We start from the raw sequence: 21,670 nt of genomic DNA on the forward strand, positions 1-21,670 counted from the left end.
AATCCTCCTCTGAACATGCCTTCTTGATCCCGAATCACCCCAGCTAATTGAGCGTAGCATTCCTTCACTTTCACAGCAGCATCCGTGTTGCACTTAAACCATCCTCTTCTAGGGCATGTCCACCCTAAAACTTCCAATTCTTTACTTGGATCAAGAACAGGGCTTCGGCATGTTGTCCAAACTTCCTTATTGGCTCGATAAAATATTTCGATAATGAGCATACCATTCCCTGGTCTGGAAAAATCTACCTCATGGATATCTCGATTTCGCCATCCCCACAGAAATTGTAGGGTACACACAAATCGCTTAGGCCAATCTTTGCTCCATTGTGGCAACAAACCTCACGATATTGGCATAGATCCATTCCTGCTTTTCGCACCTAAAAAACCATATTTGATTTCGTGATTTAACCATACGTTTCCAAATGCTTCTTGCAAAGCAACAATCCCTAAATACATGTAATACATCTTCCACCTCTGTCATGCAAAGATTGCATTTATCATTATCTTGAAGATGCAAGTGGCGCTTTCTAGCATTAGTCATCAACCTATTCTTTACAACTAGCCAAAAGAAACTGCAAAATCGGTTTGGAATATGAAGTTTCCAAGAAGTATTCCAAAATTTTTCATCGAATATTCCCATATCTACAGCTGGTTCGTTCTTTATCAATGTCTCATATGCAGAGTGTATCGAAAAAATACCTTCAGTGGATGGGATCCAAGACATCACATCAGATCCATTGTTACTAGAGGGAAGTGGGATATCCTTCAGTTTGGTGCAGATTTCTGTAGGGAGGTATCCCTCAATTTTTGTTGTCCATTCCATGCCATTACTTTCCAAGTATTGGTCTCTCTGTCTCTTTATTCCTTAGAGTTTCCAATGAAATTAGGTTTTCTTTGTTTGTTTGTTTTTCCTTTTTCGTATTTCACTTATTATTATTATTATTATTATTATTATTATTATCATTATTCATTTGTTATTATTCTTATTATTGTGAATCATTCACTATCTCCTATAAATATACCTTCCCCTCTTAGACTTAGTTTTTACACTTACTTTTTCTTCAGTTTTTTAGGCCGTCTACACTTTCTTTCTCTTTAGTTTATTTAAGTTTTCTCTAGTTCTTTGATTGCTTGGTGGGGTTCTAGTTTCTAGATTGAATGTTTCAGTTCAATTTTTCTATGTAATGCAAGGAATATTGAAGTTGTTTAGTTTATTTTATGCAAGTGTATTTCCTTTCTTTTGAGCAATGCAATTTCAATTTCAATTTCAATTTCGAGTCCAAGCTTCAAGTTTCGAGTTTCAATTTTCAAAAGGTTTCATTTTTATCTAGGTCTAGCAATTGCAGATTTGGATCAATGATCCAAATCTGGTTGTTAGGGTTGGTTGAGATTCGAATCGATTGTTCAAAGATTATTTTTGTCATTCAAGATTCAAAGATGCAAGTAAGTAGCCTTTGCCAATAATCTTCTTTCCCCCCCCCCTCCATTCCCGTTTCTGTCTACCCTCCATATTCTTAACTTATGATTTATTTTTCAGCATTTATTTATTGTTTTCCTTTCCCCCTGGGTCCTTGATCAAATATGCTTACAATCGTGCCTCTCTTTGGTTAAGGTTTCCCTTTTCCTTTTATTGCTTTGTTATTTACTTTCTACATTTTTTTCTTTAATATATGTTCTTGCGATCGGTGGACTGTAAGCTATGGCAAAGGGTCCAAGGTCAAAGTCATCTTAATCATACTCCCCTTCCCTCGAACTAGAGTTGACACTCGGATCACTTCCCTTTTATTTATTTATTTATTGTTCGCATTTTTTTTCTTGCGTTTTATTTATGCGTTTTTTTAATTTATTTATTAGGTGATGAATGGTTAGGTTATGTTTGTTTTATTTTGAGTCTCAATTCGATCTCATTAGATGTATGTGTTAGGACCATTCATTTAATTTAATTAATTAGTTAAAATTTTGAATCATTGCACTTTCGCGTTACCATTAAAAGGTTAAATTTTAAAGTAACATATCTCCCTGAGATTGACCCGTTAGCTACACGATACCATGCGCTTGCGGTTATTTTTATTTTGCAAACACATGTCAATAAGGGGAGGAATCACAAGATTACTGGAAGTATAGAGGTCCTGCATCAGTTAGCAATACCTGCAAGGTCAAAAAAGTACTCACTTACATTCCTAATAAATTCAATTTTCCATTGTTTTAGATGAATTCTAGCCACTTTGTGATAAAATTTTGTGTTTTTATCTCCATCCAAAACATAGTGTAGTCTAGATTTTTGGAACCATAAAGACTCTTGAGCATCATAAATCCATTTTAAACAGTTCTTCTTTTGATGATATAGGTTCCAATAAGGAGAAAGACAATTCTCAACTGCAAACAATTTCAGTTCAATTCTTTCACAAATGTTGTTCAAATTACCAAATTTGGAAGCATTCCAGCCTTTAAGGAAATTAGAGAGAGAAGCTAGCTTAGCAATGAAACCTCATCTCTCAAACCACTCTAGGCCTTACCTACATTTTATGAGAAATCAGGACGCCCTTGCCAAGCCAGCTGATAATGGAAAAGTTTCCTTCCTAAGACGAAAGAGCTATTAGTATTACTTAGAAGACAACAGTGATTAGAACCAATTGCAAGCAATTTAGACAGTTTTAGATTTGGAAATGAAGCAAGAAAGTCCGGATTAGCAAAGGCTTTATCAAGTGTTTCTTGTGTAAGGTGAGGGGGTTGCTTATGATTGGATCATGTATGTTTGGGGCCTTCCCCAAGAATTTCGAAGAGATGAAGCTCGGTAATGAGAGTACTCAAGAGAGGGAGGGCCGACGACGGTTTATACACACCCCCACACTTATCATCCGACGAAAGCAACTCATTGTATCCAAACATAGGATGAAAGGATCAGCTATCGACAATAGCTGATGAGCAAGGTCTAACCATACTTGCTTAAGAGGAAAATATCAAGGAGGTGCAAAGATAACAACAAAATTGACATTAGCCGAGTATACTTGAAACGCAACAAAATGATTCGAGGAGAACAAGACGGGGATCGATTGTTGTAGGTTTGAAATGACCCAAAACCCTCCTTGGTATCCCCTAGAACCCATACTAGGAAATTCATGCAAAGAATCATAGTGTTTCAATGAGCCATGGAAGTGATTTTGAATAGCATTGACGTTTTTGCATTTGGGTTCACAAATAAAAATGAGATTAGGGTGATATGTCTTACATAATTTATCCAATCTCATTTGATTCTAAGAACATTCCAACTTAACAACAACATTACAAACTTCTTCTCTCTCCACCACCCCACAAAAAGAAACCAAGTCCACAAATAAACAGCACACCACAGAACACCAAGGAGAGATAGCAAATAGAAAAAGAAACTACTACTAGAGATACTAGTTAAAGGGTAAAACACATGAAAGCTACCGTTGAAGACCTGAAGGAATACACACAGTCAGCAACCAACAAAAGTTAGATAACAAAAGACAAATGCATGTGAATTAAGAAAGGGTTTTAGAAAATTTATGGACACACTGAAACAAACAAGAGCAACAAGCAAGTATAAATAAAGCAATAATATTAAGGAACCACAAGAAGTGGGAAACATGGTCACTTGGTTGTCCATCAGGGTTTGATCCGGTGCTGGATAAAATGCATTGGAGAAGGGATGAAGCATATTCTAGTTGTCTCTATTATAGATTCGCATCAGGACATCTTCTTTCATGGAGTTCAAAAGGGAGTCACGGTTGATAGAATTTGAGAGAAGAGAAGTGACAAAGAATTGGAAAGAATCCATAGAGTCAAAAGGCTGGATTAGGTGATTAAAGGACCGCTTCCTCTTGCGGGTGGGGTGTCCATGTTCAACCTCGAGTTCTCAATGGTTTCAGATGGCTCTTCCTTTGGAGCTTCTGTACCACAATTGCCATGATAGCCCCCCGTAGCTTTCTCATTACAGCAATACACATGTATAGATGTTCACAATCTAGACCCCTCCACAAGTTCCTTTTCCACAAAGGCACCACACGTCCTTGGATCACAAGTTTGAGTGTCTTTGTCCTAAAGTATACTTACCCTTAGTTTTAATTTTTTTCCCTCAACCTTAGATTCTTCTGCAAAAGAGTTCTGTAACTATACCCTCAGAATACACATCAACTTCTTTTTCAACTTCTTTCTGTGTTTCAACCCGCGCCTCATCACACTCCATTGCCACAAGGATTATCTCGTCTGGGTAAAGATTTGTCATCACGCTCTTATGGTTTCCATCTTTAAAGTTTGAAACTTTTATTCTTTTCAACTCCAAAAATTTCTCCAATGATTTGGTAGAAAATTTTTTGGATGACCCCGAGAGGATGGGTTTCGTCTTTTCTTTGGCAAACAAACAAGATAGTGGAACATCAAAGTTAGGTGTTCCATCTTGCAGCTTTCTCTGAGGACAGGAGTTGTCACCATGAGTGACTCGACCGCAACGGGAACACAACATCTTTAATTCGATGAAACATTTGGCTTGAAAGCTTTCGCCCTTTGAATTGCATATTGTTAACTGCAACTCCATAGACATTTTGAGGTCATACATGACCTTGACTTGAGCTGCTTCAAGAGGGGGGCCCAATGCCTTGAGGTTTAGCTGAATATCCACCACCTTGTCGAAGACAGACACCACCTTCGACATCAACTGCTCCTTGTAGCAGTCTTCACAAATGTTGTGGATATGGATCCAAAGGGCCAATGGGGTGCCAGATCTCCAGGTGTAAACTTGTCAAGAAAGGGGGTGAACGTAAGGTGCAACAGACATGAATCAATCCACCAAGGTGCAAAAGAGAGGGCTTGATTCCAATGTTCCTTCGAGACAAACTCAATAGAAACCAAGGTCACGTTGTAGCAGATGATTTAGGTTGCTCCACCATTTCCCACATGTGAGCCAACCATTCAAACACCTCAGAAATAGGGAGAAGTTTGTATCGCATCACCTTACCAAATAGAACACGCTTTCTTCTCTTGTGGGGAAGATATTGAGTGACAGAACCTTCAAATGAAACCACACCATGGCAAAGAAGGGCCAGTAAGCAGCAATAGCATCCTTCCCCATTTCATCTCCAGTAGTGTGGATGCTGTTGAGGTATTTGAGTCATACCCAACTTATGTTGAGGTACTCAAGTTATACCCAACTAATTGTTGAGGTATTTGAGTCATGCTCAACTTATGTTCTAATATGAGCCATCAGATTAGTTACAATCTAACGGTGTAATGGGCCTTTATAGGAGAGTCCAATTACCAATAGAACTCAGTATTTATTCTATAAATACTAGCTGGCGCAGCGGTCTGGGTATTCCAATCTAGACACTCAGGGTGTAATGCTTTAAGCAACCTTGTGCTTAAACCCTAACCCTAACAATCTTAAAGCATTATGATTGAGAATTTCGTTTCAGTGAAATTCTGAAAAGGAATCAGGTGCTGCTTGAAGTCGTTTGCGATTAAAATTGATTTTGGAGGAATGATTTAGTCTGAGTGCGGCTTGCAAATTCTTTCATGTAAGTAAACTTATCGTACGGGTACATTACTCATTCCCTCTCACCTTGTTAGGTAAATTCATGTTGCACTGATAGTCTTTTTTCTCCAACCATCCAAATTTCAATTTCGTGTTGTTGTTTTCCTACTTCACGATATCTCGAGTACAAGTGATGGAAATTGTCAATTTCCCACTTTCCTTGAATATTGGTGGTCGCTGGTGTGGTTTAGTCGCAGCTTGGCAGCGACTCTCTTTTGTTATATTCGTTTCCATATTGTGATGTCACTTATGTTTTATATTCTACACATATGGAAACGCATGCACATCTGTACTTCCAATGCGGCTATAGTTTTTGAGTTGTGGTCGTTGGCCTTCGATGGCTAGGTGTCATTGTGATAGCATATGCTGCATGGGAAGATCAACTTGCCATAATTGTTGATTGGGTTTCAAGGAGACTCAATGATGGCACAACTAAAGAAGTTAGTGTTTACTTTTGTTGTCTGTCGCCTATGGCAAGAGCGAAATGAGAAAATTCATGGTACTTCACCGTCTAGCGCGATGGCGATTGTACTCATGATTGCCATCGGAGTTTCTGTGATTGGTGTTGCCATCAAAGAGTCACGGAAAACTTCAAAGAATCTCATTAGGTATAAATCTAAGATGAGATCATTCAAGCATATATTGTGCTTAAAGCCATGAAATTTGAAATAGGAGACCCATCTTGTCTAGGTTGCTATTTATTCTATGTTTCTATTGCATGTTAGTATACAAAAAGAAAAGGATTCGATTAAAGTGAACAAAGTGATGCCTTTATCACTGTCGAAATCTAGAAAGATGCCTTTTACTCTCTTTTGTCAAAAAAAAAAATTTTTAACAAAAAAAAAGTGGAGGGGAAGAGAGAGAACACCTGAATGATGATATGTGTCCAATTAACATGACCAAGTTAGATACCTTCATTGGGTCTAAAATCAATGCAAGAAAGAGAAAACAAAATTGGGATGAAAGAGTCTAAATTTGTTCTACAGAACACTAATGTGTTTTTTATTCAATCTCATGATTCTTGTGTCGTTGATTCTTGGTCTTGAAAATAAAAAGGACATGTCTCTAAGTTTTTTGTTTTATATCAAGTTATTCATATCAGTTTTAAATTTTGTAGATTCCGATAGAGTGAATGATATGAACAAAGAGTATATAAACTATAAAACCTACATGAGCAAACTTGAAGGGTATGTCATGAAGGGTTTCCAAACATAAAGACGACATGCTAAATTAATTTAGTCTTTTATGGTCTTAAATAAGCATCTAAATTATGGCACAAAAATTTGACAAAATAAGTAAAGAGCTTTGGGTTTCAAATGAGTAACTCTGATAAATGCCTTTACTATAAGCCTATGTCGAATAAGGTCATAATTATTTGCTTATATGTAGACGATATGCTGATTCTTGGTTCTGATCATTCTGTAGTGAGTGACATCAAAGAAACCTTAGCTAAAGGATTTGACATGACGGATCTTGGTGTTGTAGACATCATTCTTAGCATGAAAGTAAGTTTTTCTGGGCAGGGAATTACCCTTAACCAATCTAGTTGTGTTGAAAAACTACTTTCTAGATGGGGATACAGTGGATGCAAACCAGTAGAGACACCATATGATTATAATAGCCTGTATCGAAAGATGATAAAGCTGTGAATCAGTTGGAATATTCTAAACCAATTGGTAATCTTATGTATGCAATGAGTTGCACTAGGCCAGATATTGATTCACGATCAATTGAGAGTCACTTCGAACTTCTAATTCTCAAACTCTTAAGGCTCGGGCAAGTCTTAGACCTACTAGAAGGACTTCATACTCAGCCTCATTGTTGGAGGCTCTAAAGTTAAATGTTAGAGCGTAATGGATTGTGAACCCGTCTGGGCTAATTAGCATTAGCCCTGCTCCACTCCCCGAAGAGATGCTCAAGCCGTTGACATACAAAATCCATATTTCCCGACTGAGTTGATCTTCTTCTCCCGAAGTGGGTATGTTACTCTCAAGAACAAAATCGGCCAATACTTGCCCTTTGATAGCTGGACGAATTCTAAACTCGATTTGGTATTTGCTTAACTCAATAGCCAATGTTACCATCCTTCCCGCCAAGTCCGGTTTCTATAGGATCTTCTTCAACGGGAAGTTGGTCAAGACTACAATTGGATGTGCTTGGAAATATGGCCTAAGTTTATGAGATGCGGTTACAAGAGCTAAGGCTTGTTTGTCCACATCCGGATATCGCGTCTCGGCATCCACAAGAACATGACTTATGAAATAGATTGGGTTTTTTGAAGTACCTTCTTCCTTTACTAATACCGCGCTTACTGCTACCGATGAAATGGCTGAGTACGTGAATAGTAGTTCTCCAGGTGCAGGTCGGGCTAAGAGGGGCGGTGACCCGAGCTTCTCCTTCAACTTCTCGAACGCTTGCTGACTCTCTTCGGTCCATAACATGTCCTTAGCCTTCCCGAGGTCCTTAAGAGCCTTGAAGAAGGGCAAACATTTTTCACCCGATCTTGAAAGGAATCTGTTTAATGCGGCTACTCTTCCGGTTAGGCATTGAATATCCCGAACTGTCTTTGGTGATTCCATCTCAATCAAGGCTTTAATTTTTTTCCGGGTTTGCCTCAATTCCCCTTTGAGATACCATAAATCCAAGGAATTTCCTGGAAGATACACCAAACGCATAGTTCTCCGAATTTAATTTTGTTTAATATGTTCTCAACGTATCAAAGACTTCTTCAAGATCTTCCAAATGACTTCCTCAGACTATACTCTTTGTCACATCCACCCAGCCGGTACCTTATCTAGCATACCCGGGAATGTGATCGACAATCCAATGATCAAGCATCGAGGGACCATGCCTCCCACATACGCGATAACACAATCGTGAACAATAATAATCAAGGTAAAAGCAACAATTAATAGATTTCATGAATAAGATAAGATCAACTAATTAGAGTGCGGAAAAAGATAATACCAAAAGTATAAGTGTAATCATAAGGATGAGAGAATAAGTGAAAGTCACTCTCTCAAGGCAGTGGAAAAGTAGTAAAAATTAAGTTAGGTTACAATCCCATGTTTAAAGAGTAATTCAAAGAAAGTTAATTACATATCTAAATGTTTCACAATAAACCAGGGAAATAGGGCACTAGACAAAGGTTTCTTCTATCCTAATGATCGTCTCCTCATAGGTGTGGACGAAGAAAGCCTAGCACGGCTGCTCCCTCACAATAGTGGGGCTAACCCTGGTACGAAGAGTAATCCTCTTCGGCACCATAACTCTGATCTTCACCGTAGCTACCACCCGGAGGGTAGTATGAGGAATCAAAGTCCGTCTCGTAGAGTGTGTCATTAGAGTCTTCAATATCTGCAGGATAATAACAACATTTGCACAAAAGGAATGAGTTCAAAGAACTCAACAAGGTAGTTATTCCATAATTTAAAATCGTAATAATACAAATCATAACATAATGCAATGTGATATGAGACATATGATGCAAATATGATTCTAGCTTTATGAATGCTAGTCTCTATGGTAGACATGCTTTAAGCCATAGCACCATACTTCTTTGGGTCGTCAGTCACTCTCCCTCAACCCATTAAGTATCTTGGGATTGCCGTGGTAATTGGGTAAAGTCCTCTCAAACCATGGTACGGGATTTGGTCACCGCTCTCTCACATCACCATTTGGTATAAGTATTGGTGCATGTCACGGTAAAGCCTAGCCCAATGCAAGTCATCTACTCAGTCGTATCAACTTAGATCCAGATATGTCCATTCCTCGCCCCCGGCGATCCTTTCCGGTATCCTTCACACTAGAGTCAGCGTAATCCCGGATTACGGACTCATCAACCCTATTGGTCATCCACAACTAGTAAATGGGAAGCTCTCACATCCTCTCACGGGTTGGTTACCGGTCTTGAGCGCCCGTGAGCCCAAGTCTAGCTATTTGCAACCCTACCAATAAATGGCCCCTTTCGGGTATCTGTAGCATGGTTTATGTCCTCTCCCGGGTTGGTTACCGGTCTTAAGTGCCCATCAAACCATACACTACCACGGGTCGTTCGGTCTCAATGCCCTTCCGATTCGGGTCTGACACAACAAGGACAAACCTAGCCACACAACTATACAATCCTATGTATGTCATCCAATAACTCGGGAAAGTGTCAATAAGCACCTTCGGAGAACATCCCATTCTATTCCCTCCGATGCCCAAAGACAGAAGCGTCAATAGGACACTCCCCAATCCCAAGTTATACTAAGGCAATCACATACTCAAGTCCATCATTTCTCATACATTCAATACATCTTCATGATAAAAGTTAAGTCATAATATTGAAATGATTCACCATGAACACAAGTAACAAGACTAATAAATCATTATGACAAGAGTATATGAATCGCATTACTACTGTTCTAAAACATGTATAGCAGTCCTATAATAATCAAGAACAAATAAGAGATTGTGCTCACTAAGTATAAGTACCAAAACATAAGTTCATAGCCTATGTGTTTATGGAGATAATCATATTACCTTAGGTTGAGTTGATGATGAATCGAGAATTACCAAGGAATGGTCCAAAAGTAGTGTTAAGACCCTAAACAAACATAAATAAGAAGTTAGAGAAGAAATCGGGAAGATCGGATGTCGAACTGGTCAAAACTGGCTGAGGTTGCTGTCAGCAACAAGTTTGGTCGATGGTCCTTGGTTGATGGCATTGACCAAAGAGGATCGACCAAAATGTCTTCAGGACAGAATAGTGGGTTTTGGGGATTTTGGTCCGAAATTGGTCTTCCGGGGTTTAGATCGATCCAGAACTTGGAGGAATGCTTAAGAACAGTATGAGGACACTACAAAATCAAGGAATTAACATAATCTAATGGTTTAAATAGAATGCCCCAAATTGAGCTACTAAGTTCAAGAGACAAACATTGTAGCATGGATTGAAATTGATTGCATTGACATTGAAAATGCATGCATTAGCTAAGGGAACTTATAGGAATTCGATTAGGATCATATGCTAGTAATAAACATGTACATAGCACACTATATACCTCAGTTTTGTACAAGAAGGCATGATGTTAAGAAGAAAATCAAGGAATGTATATGCGAGGCTTGAAATGGGGGCATAGCATCAATAGACAAGTGAGAGGATCATAGGTTAAGCAAGAGTGGACACTTGGAGTGATGGTTGCAAGGTTGCAACACCATCTCCAAGGTCTCAACAGCAAGAGAGGGATAGAAAAGAATAGAGAGTGGAAGTGATGAATCATACCTTGTAGTTGTAGATGGAGACAAGGAACAATGATTAACAATGAGTTTTGGTGGGATCTTCTTCACAAATGCCTAGGAGTTGCTTTGGGAAGCTCTCCCCACGTTCACATGAGTGATAATGATTGGAATAGGGCTCAAAACACAAGGCTAGTATAAATAGAATAGGGAATATTCCAAAGAATCATCAACTTGTCTGTCTGGGAAACTTTGGTCAATGGTCCTTGGTCAATGGCATCGACCAAAGAGGATCGACCAAAATATGATTCAACAGAAAAATCAGGTTTAGTTCAGTAACTTCAGACAGGGTTTTGGACGGCTATACAAGGTCAAATTGAATGGGGTTTTCTTCTACAATTCAATCAAGAAGTCTAGTGTCGAGGAATACCTTCAGATTGTGCACGGGAGTCCATTAGGTACTTCAACTAAATCACTCTTTTCCAATGCGCAAATTTTCATTAAACACCGACAATGTACTCAAGTAAGGGGTATCATCGTCAATGTCCATGGGCTCGGTCTCCGACTCATAATTATCAATCAAAAGGGTCCATAAGTTTCTTCTACCACCGCTTCGGGTCTTCGGACCTAAAAACAACAGTGGATCCAGGTTAGGGTCAGGGTTAGGATAGGGCTGGATTTTACACTCTTGATGAGCATATCATCAACATATACTTCCATATTCCTTCCAATCTGGTCTTTGAAAACCTTATTTACCATTCTTTGGTAGGTTGCCCCGGCGTTCTTCAACCCGAAGGGCATTACTTTATAGAAGTAGCTTTCTCGGTCTGTCATGAAGGCCGTATGCGTCTCGTCCTTGGGATTCATCAAATCTGATTGTATCTCGAGTAAGCGTCCATGAAGCTCCATACTTCATGTCCTGTTGTGGCGTTGATCAACAAGTCGATCCGGGGAAGTGGATAGCAATCCTTTGGGCATGCTTTATTCAAGTCTGTGTAATCCGTACACATTTTCCATTTGCCGTTGGATTTCTTCACCATTACAACGTTTGCCAACCAAGTTGGGCATTCTATCGACTTAATGAAACCCGATTGCTCTAGCTTCTCCACTTCCGTCCTGATGGCGGCATGTTTCTCAAGCGAAAATTTTTACCTTCTCTGGATCATCGGAATTGCATCTTCTCTAATCCACAACCGTGTTCTTGCAATTCTTTGGTCAATTCCGGGCATGTCTTTGGCCGACCACGCGAATACGTCAAGATTATTTTGGAGAAACTCGGTCAGCTCTTTCTTGAAATTTGTTGGTTGTTCTAAACCGATCATAGTTCCTGTCTCGGGAAAATCCGGATGAAGTTGAATTCGCTCAAGCTTCTCAATTGGTTTGGCTCTCTACATCGCTTCTTCATCTCGTTCATCTCGAACTTCTATACTCATCGTATTGCCCGATCTCTCGGATCTTCTTACTTTCTTGAGATAACTCACGTAGCATTGTCTTGAGAGTCACTGATCGGAAGAGCACTCCCCGACTCTTGTTGTTGTTGGAAATTTCAATTTCATATGCCTTGGAGAAACCATAGCCCCCAAGGCGTTAAGAGTTGGCCTCCCGAGTAAGACATTGTATGCCGAGAGATCGCGGACCACCATGAAAGTTGACTGGATAACAGCGTCTTGAGGAGACTCCCCGATTCTTAAATCCAACTAGATAGTTCCTTCGAATATGGCTGAAGATCCCGCGAATCCATATAGATGAGTCCCACATGGAGTCATCATCTCATCTTCAAATTTTAACTTCTTAAATACTTCGTAGGATAATAAGTTGGCAGAAGACCCCGTGTCCACAAGAACTCGGTGAACTTCACGATTCACCAATTTCACTTTGATGACTATAGCATCGTCATGAGGAGAAGTTATGCCCTTGAGATCTTCATCCGTGAAGGTTATTGGATCTGGACATAAGTCATTTCTTCGTTTTCTTGGCAACTGCATCGATCCCACGAATCGTGCTTTTTGTTTAGCCTTCTTAATGGATTCCTCGGTCGGATTTCCCAAAACAATATAGATAGGAGAGTCTTCCCGGCGGTCTGGCTTCTTCTCGGGATGCTTATCTGCCCGCTCAGGACTTTTGGATCTGGGTCTTTTGGTTGCTCTTGGTGGAGACTTCTCTCGATCTTGTCGCTTCCTTTGAAGATATTTTTCAAGATGACATCCTTGGATGAGTTTCTCGATCTCCACCTTGAGATTTCTACACTCATTCGTATGGTGGCCGTAGTCCTTGTGAAAACGACAATACTTAGTCATATTCCTATCTTCGGGTTGGGCTCTAAGCTTACCCGGCCACTTCAAGAGGTCTTTATCTTAAATTTGCAATAGGATTTATGACCTCTTAGTATTGAGAGGTGTAAAATCCTCGTTGGCGAGTCTTTCTTTCCAACTTCCTTTTTTGTCATCCTTTCCCCGAGCGATTGAATTCTAACCCTTTTCTCCATAATTCTTCTTCTCCTTTATTCCCCTTGTGGACTCTTCGTGAGCCTCGATAACTTCTGCAACTGTTGCTTGCTTTTGGCATTTTTTGAGAACAGCTCCATATGTCTTGGGCTTGTCTTGAAATAACACTTCTAACAAGTGTCGTTGAGTTATTCCACTCCATAGTGCATTGTATGCCACCGTATCATCCAACTCCTCCACTTCAATAGCTACTTTATCAAATCTTAGGAGATAGTCTCGAACAGACTCATTCGGTTTTTGTCTAATGGCGAAGAGGCTATCTGCCATCTTCTTACTCCCAATACAACTTCGGAATCGGGCAATGAATTTTCTCCCAAGTTCCCAGAAGTTTCGGATGGATCTTGGCCGTAGGCTTGAAAACCACTTTACTGCTGGGCCTTTGAGAGAAGCTGGGAAGGTTCGGCATAATAACTCATCCTCTCGGCCAATCATAGCCATGACGGACTTAAAATAACTAATATGCTCACGAGGATTAGACTTACATTCATAGGGAGTAAACGTCGGCATGATTGGGTGGAAGAGGTGCTCTCATGACTTCCTCTGAGAAGGGTTCTTTGTCGACCACATCATAGTCGTCGTCAAACTTTCTCTCCAAGTCATCTAATCTTCTCCCAAGTCCATGCACCTCTGGACGCCCTTGCGGAGACTAAACACTTCCGAAATCTGATAATTGGGAAGTAAGTCCATGAGAAGATCCAAATTGGTTGACTGACCCTCTCGGGTTATCATCTCTTGTATCCCGTCTTCCTTGGCTTTCTCCTTCCTGTTCTCGAGTTCTTTCATTTCGACGCTCTCTTCTAGGTAGATCCTGAGTCTGCCTGAGACCGGCCAAACGCTTGAACACACTTCCCCGAGTCCGATTTCCTCGGAGAGGTGGTCTCCACTATGGACTCCTTGAGATCCTTCTCTAACACGTTCGATTGTTTGTCTGGGTCCTCTGGGATTTTGCCTTTCTTGAACTTCGTTCACTAGGCATTGCCTATCCCGAGTCTGTTGAACAGCTTCACGCCTCCGTCCTTCTTGTGTATTTCGAGAGGGTCCGGATGGTACCCCGATTTGATGAACTAAACCTCGAACAACTCCTTGGAGTTTCAACATTTGTTGTTGGACTTTCCTTTGCATATTTTGTAAAACAACAACTGTTGTTGGAATTGGGGGTTGATCTGAACCTCCTTCTCCAAATGGAGTCAGTATGGTTATTGGAGGATTCTCTGGAATTCCTTCTCGAACTTCCTCTGGAATCGAAATTTGTTGATCTGGAGAAGGGAGAACCTGTTCTTCAACACGCCCATTTTCTATCTCCCTTTCTCTTCCACGAGTAATAACTTGATTGGAATTCGTCACCTGGTTAGTGGTACGTCTCGTCATGACTTTCTGTGACGTTTCCCCCGGCGCGCCCAAATTTGGTGGGGTCTAGAACTCCTCTGAGGGGTTTTTTTTAAAAACATTTTTTATTCTCTTCTCCTCTCTAATATAATTAGATATTTTTTTTTTTTTTTACTTATTTAATCTATTTTTTTTTTATTCTTTTTTTTTTTTTTTTTTTGGGGGGTTTGTTTAATGTTGACTTTGAAGTTTGACCGTGATTTCAGTTTTACTATCTTTTAAAATATTAGGAAGATGTCTTTGTGGGCCATCTCAGTAGAAGATATGGTGTTTGACCCAAAACCCATGGATATTGATGATGGTGTTTCCTTATGGAAACCTTACTTGATTTGGTGTTGAACTATTTATTTGTGAAGAAGAACTTGGTTGATGGACCTAAAGCTTAGTTGGACCTAGTTTGAAGACTTCCCTCCATACTAGGTAAGTAGTACGATGTATTGAAAGAAGCCCATCCAAAAATATTGAAGTTAGGCCCATTAAATCCCTATTTTTGAACAAGTTGTCCCGAGCAGTGGCATTTTGGTAAATATCTGTTTTGAAGGTTTTCAAAAGCTTTATTTCTTTTAATTTCGTGGTAAACTATTCCCACCATGTTTCTAAACCTCTAGATAGTGTGGGATCGACCTTTGAACTTCCTCTTTGGCAACCAATCAACCACCGGGGTCAATTTGGTCAGTTCGGTGAAACCCTAGTAACTCTTGAACTCTTTGTGCTATTTAAAAGGGGGAACTCCAAGTGTTTCACTCTCAATCTGTTTCTAAGCCTTGGGAGAACGTGGGAAGATCCCTAGATCCTCTCCTTCGAAGCCAAGAAAGATCCTCAAGCATCTCTTCAGATTTCTTCATCGGTTTCTCTTCTAAAATGTTGGTATTCAATTCGCTTCTTCTTTAATTCATTCTTTCTTCTCTACTTCTGATATTCTGATTTTGAGAAGGGTATTACACTACTGTAATGACCTCTTCTTTAATTCTTTTAACCCTAGAGTGAATCCCCCAATTCACTCTATGATCTTGAAGCCATATGGCGATGATCCTTGAATTTGATTCCACCAAAGTTCTTAATGATACTTTCCCTAATTTCCTACCTATCTTTATTATTGTGGGGAAGGTCTCATATTATTACCATGACCTTCCCTTGTGTCCTCATGATTGAGGAGTTGCTCCTTGTTTTTCTTTGGAACAATTGGCAACTCTTTTATTTTCTATTAATTCATTGGACCCTCCCCAAAACCTTTCTTGATTGTAAATTCCTTGCCCTAAGGATGAATCTTTATTCTCCTTAGTCTTTTCGTGGGATACACGGATTCTTGTTAGTAAATCCCTAATTGTATGATTTGAATTTGTTTCCCTTCACTTTAATTGAGAACCTTATTTTCTCTCATTAGTAGACCCTTTCTAATTCCATTCTTTATTTTGAAATACTAATGAGATATTCCTTTATCTATCTTGGGTTGTTTTTGTGAGAATTAATTATGGGTAACTCTCATGAGAGGTAACCAACTCTTATGAGAGGTAACCATATATGAAACCCTATTGTTCTTTTATTTGTTGGAAACTCCCCAACACCTTTTTCAGATTGTGCATTCTTTGTTTCTCTTTCCCATGGGTGAATCTTGATTCGTTGTTTCTCTTTCCCTTGGGTGATATTTGTGTTAACCTAAACTTGATCACTATATTTTATTCATGATCCATGTTTAACCTAATTAGGATTTCTAATTATTCTTTCTTCGCTCTTATTCTTGATTGAGATCGGGGAAAAAGATGATGCATCCTTGCAACCATCTATTTCATGATCTCATTCTATTCTTTGAGATCTATGATCATCATCATGATCTTAACCCTAGCTAATAGATTCTTGAAACCTTAACCCTAACCCTTGAATGATCTTTCTGGAAACCTCTTGTAACCTTCCATGTGAGGGAAACCTCATGGGTAATGTTTCTGTTAACATAAACTAGATTTCCTATGATTTCTTGTTATTTTCTTGATAACAATCATTCCCTCTCTTTCCGTGATCATAACCTTTTCATGAGCCATATGTTATGATGAAACCCTAACCCCTTTATTACAAACCTATTATGATTGATTTTTCAGACTATGATCTCCCCCATGTCTTCATTTGGGTTTGGTTGTACTTGGTCTTCAACCCCATGAGCAAAGCACCCTTGTATAGCAATATACTTGGGGGCGGTTACTAGTGGCGGTTGATTAAACCAAGCGACGCCCTTAAGCGACCGCCTGGGTTTCGCTTAGGGAAAATGCCCTATTTTGCCCCCGTTCGTTATAAATAGCATCCCTCGCCCTATTAACGCATTATTATGTTCGGGATTTCTATTTTGGGCGATTAGGCGGCTGTGGAAACGTGCGGGATTCAGGTCTGAAGTGTTGTTAATGATATGAAACCTTTTCTCTTCTATTCTTGGTGATTCTGATTAAGGTAATGAATCTCCATCTTCTATTCTCTTCTTTTTAACCTCCGATTGATATGAACCCATCCCCATTTTGTTAGTGATTACCCAATTGATTTGTTGTATCTCCTTTTCAATGTTCTTGATGAGATCCTGTCCGGGAAACGAATCCCCGTATTTGTTTAATGGATGGATCGCATCAAGGGGAATGATTTGGGTAATAAATCTTTGTTAATTTTAGGGTTTCTTGTTACCCCCTTGTTCTAGACCTATTAAGCTTGAAATTCGGACTAAGATCATCCCAAAACGGATTGAAATCGGATGATAAAAAGTCCGATTTTCGGAGTTGGAAACTGCTCGAACAGGCGGTCGCTTGTGGAGGTCGCTTAACTTAAGCAACCGCCACAAGCAACCGGCTGGTTTCCAGTAACTGTGTAGGTTTGATTTTTGAATTGTTTTGACTCTTGACTCTTATACATTCTTGTAGCCCTATGCCTAGGTGTTCTCTGTTTCAAATAAAAGTCTTATAATAGTTTTTGGATTGCAAGTTAGATGACTTCTACTAAATTACAGGTAAGGACATGCATTCTTATTTATATGCAATTACATATACATGATGATTCTCGTTGTTCTATTTACTATTCTTTGATCATGTAACTTGGTTGTAATTGTATAAAGTATGTGAATCTTATTGTACACTTGCTGTTTGTGGTATTCCTTGATGTACTTCATCTTTCATGATATTGCACAACTGTTCATGGTATGATAAAGAGTGTTGTAGTGTGATTGTGATGGAAAGGGTATTCCATTGGGATATCTTGGCTTGGGATATCAGAAGGCTGTGGAATGGGACACATGCCTGCTGATGTCTCCAGCACTATCATGATTACTTGATGACATACTTAGGGAGTCTAGAATTGCATGGCTAGGTACCCCACATGCTATTACCCTTTCGGCAGGGGAATTGAAGCCGGGTGACCCGTGACAATGGTGACGTGACTATGTTTCATCCAACAGCGGTAACCAGTCCGTGCGGAGACTCAGTGGTCCACTATTGGTCATGTAATGGTAGGGTTGCATATGTTAGGGTTGGGCTCATGGACGTCCAAGGAGCGGACCGGGTGTCGCGAGGAGTCATGAGAGCATCCGCCCCAATAATATGTGGATGACCATAGGGTTAAGGAGTGGAGTCCAACAGAGGTATCCAGTCCGTGAGGATTCTCTCTCCTAGGTTGCGAAGGATATTGAACCGAGTTGGTTGGTGCCATAGGGGAAGTATCTGGACTTCATATAGTATGTTACCATTATGACCTTGCATTGGATTAGAAACCCCGACATGCGCCAGTACTCATTGCCAATGGTCGTGGTGAGAGAGTGTTGACTTAACCCCCTGACCATGGTTTGAGAGCCAGTGTGGACTTACCCCTTTGCCCAGGATCCCTACAGAGGTAACCAGTCCTTGCCGGATCAGAGTGATGAGACTTACCCAAAGGAGGGCTGGTGTATATCTTAAAGCATGTCAGCCATTAGAGACTTGCATAGTTAGATCTTAGTAGCATTCATACTTCCGCATATCATCCATATCATTTCATATGTGCATTCGTGGATTGTATTGACATATATATGAGAATTGCTTGTTCCTCATCGAGTTCGTTGGAACTCATTCCTTTCATTGTATGTATTATATAAACCGTACAGATGGTTGCACAACGTCGGAAGTTGGAAATGATTCGTATAAAAGAGCCTTCTCGTTTGAAGCGATGTGGCACAGACAGGTGGTACATGGACTTGCAGAGCATGAAGCCTCCTGAAGATGAAGATTATTTAGTTATTCTTTTTGCTTCTGCTGAACTCGATATTACATTTGATTCTTGATTCTTTCCTTTGATTATTTCTTGGATATTTATTGGAGTATTTGGACTCCTGTAACCTTTTTATTAATTATTGCACTATTCTTGCTCTTGATTACAGGTATTTGTATTTATTATTATTGATAGACTAAAACCATGGACCCGGGGGGGGGGGCCCCCCCCGGGGGGGGGGGGGGGCCCGGCCGCGGGGGGGGGGGGGGGCCCCCCCCCCAAAAAAAAAAAAAGCGGGGGGCCCGCCGGGCGGGGGGGGGGCCCCCCCCGCCCCCAAAACCATGCCCCTGGGGCCCCCCCCCCCCCGGCCGGCCGGGCCGGGGCCCGGCCGCGGGGGGGGGGGGGCCCCCCCCCCCCCAAAAAAAAAAAGGGGCGGGCCCCCGCGGGGGGGGGGGGGGGGGCGCCCGTTAGTCTAGGCAACAATAGAAGACCTTGAGAGAGTTCTCAAGGCGTAGTGAATAATGGTCAGATGAATCTCGTACCTTTCACCTTGTAGGATGAGGGTTTATATAGAAGATACCTGAAGGTAGCGTCTCTTCGGATTTCGCATATTCAATTGAAGAGTGGGTGAGATATCTTAGGAATCACGTTCCCTTCTTTGGCGGGCCTGATAGAGCCGTTATTCACTTATTCATCTCCCCAATTATTGGAACGGATATGTTGAGTAGTTATCTGTAACTAATTCTTTTGACTTGGTCTTCTTCAACTTCACTCTTGGTATTGAAGGTCTTCTTATCTTTCGTACTCTTCTTAAACAAGGCTCCCAAGGGGATAACGCACCTTCCCGAGTGGGTATGTGCTCTCTCCTCAAAAGGGCTTTCTGAGTCTCCCGAGGAAAGGGAACACACTTACCCGAGTGGGTGTGTGTGTTCCTCCCAAGGGAGTTCTCTGAACCTCCTGAGGGAGGGGGGCACACCTTCCCGAGTGGGGTGTGTGTCTCTCCCGAGGGTTTTCTCTGAATCTCCTAAGGGAGGGAGGCACACCTTCCCTAGTGGGGGTGTGTGTCTCTCCCAAGGGTCTTCTCTGAACCTCCTGAGGGAGGGGGACACACCTTCCCGAGTGGGGGTGTGTGTCTCTCCCGAGGGGACCCTCGGGCTATATGCTCTCCACAACACCATCCAATGGTAAGAAAATTTCATGTATATTTTCCTACCAACATAAGAAAATACCGAATAAACACACATGTACGAACCGTTTATTTGATGGAATAAAGAAAGGGTAGGAAAAAGTAATCTTTTCAACTAAATAGGAAAATCTGGATAATAAAGAGACAACCCTCATTTAATCAAATTGTTTGTATACATGGCCGAGCAAAATTTTCCATCCATGTAAGGATATCAAGTTGCCATCCAATGGTTAAAAATCCTCACGTATATTTTCCTACAAACGCAAGGGAACCCCAAATAAACAATACATATATGACATATTTTTTTCATGGAATAAGGTGAGCTATGAAAAAGCAACCTTTTTCACTAAATAGGAAAATCTATATAATGGAGAACCAACCCTCATTTAACGAAATTGTTGGCTTACGTTGTTGAAACTTGTTGAGGAATTTGTACAAACACTTAAACGGTTGTTGTAATCACAGTACTTCTTTAGAGCTGAAACGTACCAAAGGGTAATTTATTTAAGGTATTTAGACACCCCCAAATTGTGTAATATGGGTTCTAATTGTGTCTTCACTTCAAGATCAATTAACTTTTAAAGTTGCACCTCAGAAAGGTTACTTAAGGTGTAATCAGGTTATGTTCATTGTTTAATAGAATAATAACAGGGAGAGAGAGAAAGAAAAAGGAGGAGGAAATTCGATGTAAAGAATGAACTCAAAAATAGGTTTATATAGAACCCCAAAGACTGCGGATGAAAGGGTAAGGTCACCTCTCTTTGTGAGGGTACTTATTCAACTCAACTCCCTATAAGAAGGTACCTATTTAGCAAACCTTCCAAAAGGAAAGTGCCTATTTAATGGCATCTCCATGTTTTCACCCAGCAGTGAGCTTTTTGGATTAGGCCCATGACAAAATGGGCCTTTCGGATCAAGGCCTATGACCACGACCCACATCCTAAGTCTCCAAGTTCGCGTCACACAGGGTTCGATCATGAATCCCAAAGTAATATTCCATAGGTTCTTACTATATATAAACGAGATTAACACCAAAGTAATATTATATAGGTTCTTATATAAACGAGATAATCAGTCCGATGTGGAAATAAAGTTTCCGTTATGAAAACCATAGGATAAAAGACATGATTAAAACATATATTTATATAAACATATAAAATAATATTAATTAAAATTTAAACATATTTACATCATACGTAGCCGAGCAAATTTTTCAATCCTATTTCTTGTAAAAATCTTACATCTTTTATTATTTTTTAAAGAAATAAAGTCCTACATTTTTAGTAGGAAATTTATGAAACAGAATAAAAATAAAAAATAAATATTATTTTATTTAACATGAAACCTATATTTTTAATTTTACCTTAAAATCATTTTCTTTTCTTTTGTATTCTCCCATGGTACCATCCCACTACCAATGATTCCATCTTTCTATCTTTCCCGATTTTTAATGTTCACTAAAATTTTCTTACAAGCAAACAATTTGGTACTTTCCCAATCCAAATTTCTTTATTAAGGAAGAAAAAGGATGATTCTGACTGTAAATTCCCACACGTACACAAACTTAAGGGCACCCATCCCATATATCTTCTTTTGTTGGATTTGGGGCGGG

At 40.1% G+C, this 21,670-nt stretch overlaps 1 protein-coding gene across 1 annotated transcript; it reads right to left on the reverse strand.

Moving 5' to 3' along the window:
• Positions 1 to 13,241: 13,241 nt before the first annotated feature.
• Positions 13,242 to 13,715, reverse strand: LOC149010951 (uncharacterized). Its single transcript, XM_089162518.1, has one exon. It carries the CDS (start codon positions 13,713 to 13,715, stop codon positions 13,242 to 13,244), a length of 474 nt encoding a protein of 157 aa, XP_089018644.1.
• Between the last annotated feature and the right edge of the window lie 7,955 nt (positions 13,716 to 21,670).

The sequence above is a fragment of the Hakea prostrata genome, chromosome 7, assembly GCF_041222555.1.
Source record: "Hakea prostrata isolate BN-2017 chromosome 7, UWA_Hpros_2, whole genome shotgun sequence".
NCBI lineage: Eukaryota > Viridiplantae > Streptophyta > Magnoliopsida > Proteales > Proteaceae > Hakea > Hakea prostrata.

Coding starts and splice junctions, on each gene's coding strand:
- LOC149010951 (XM_089162518.1), bottom strand. CDS start 13,715: ATGGCTATGATTGGCCGAGAGGATGAGTTATTATGCCGAACCTTCCCA.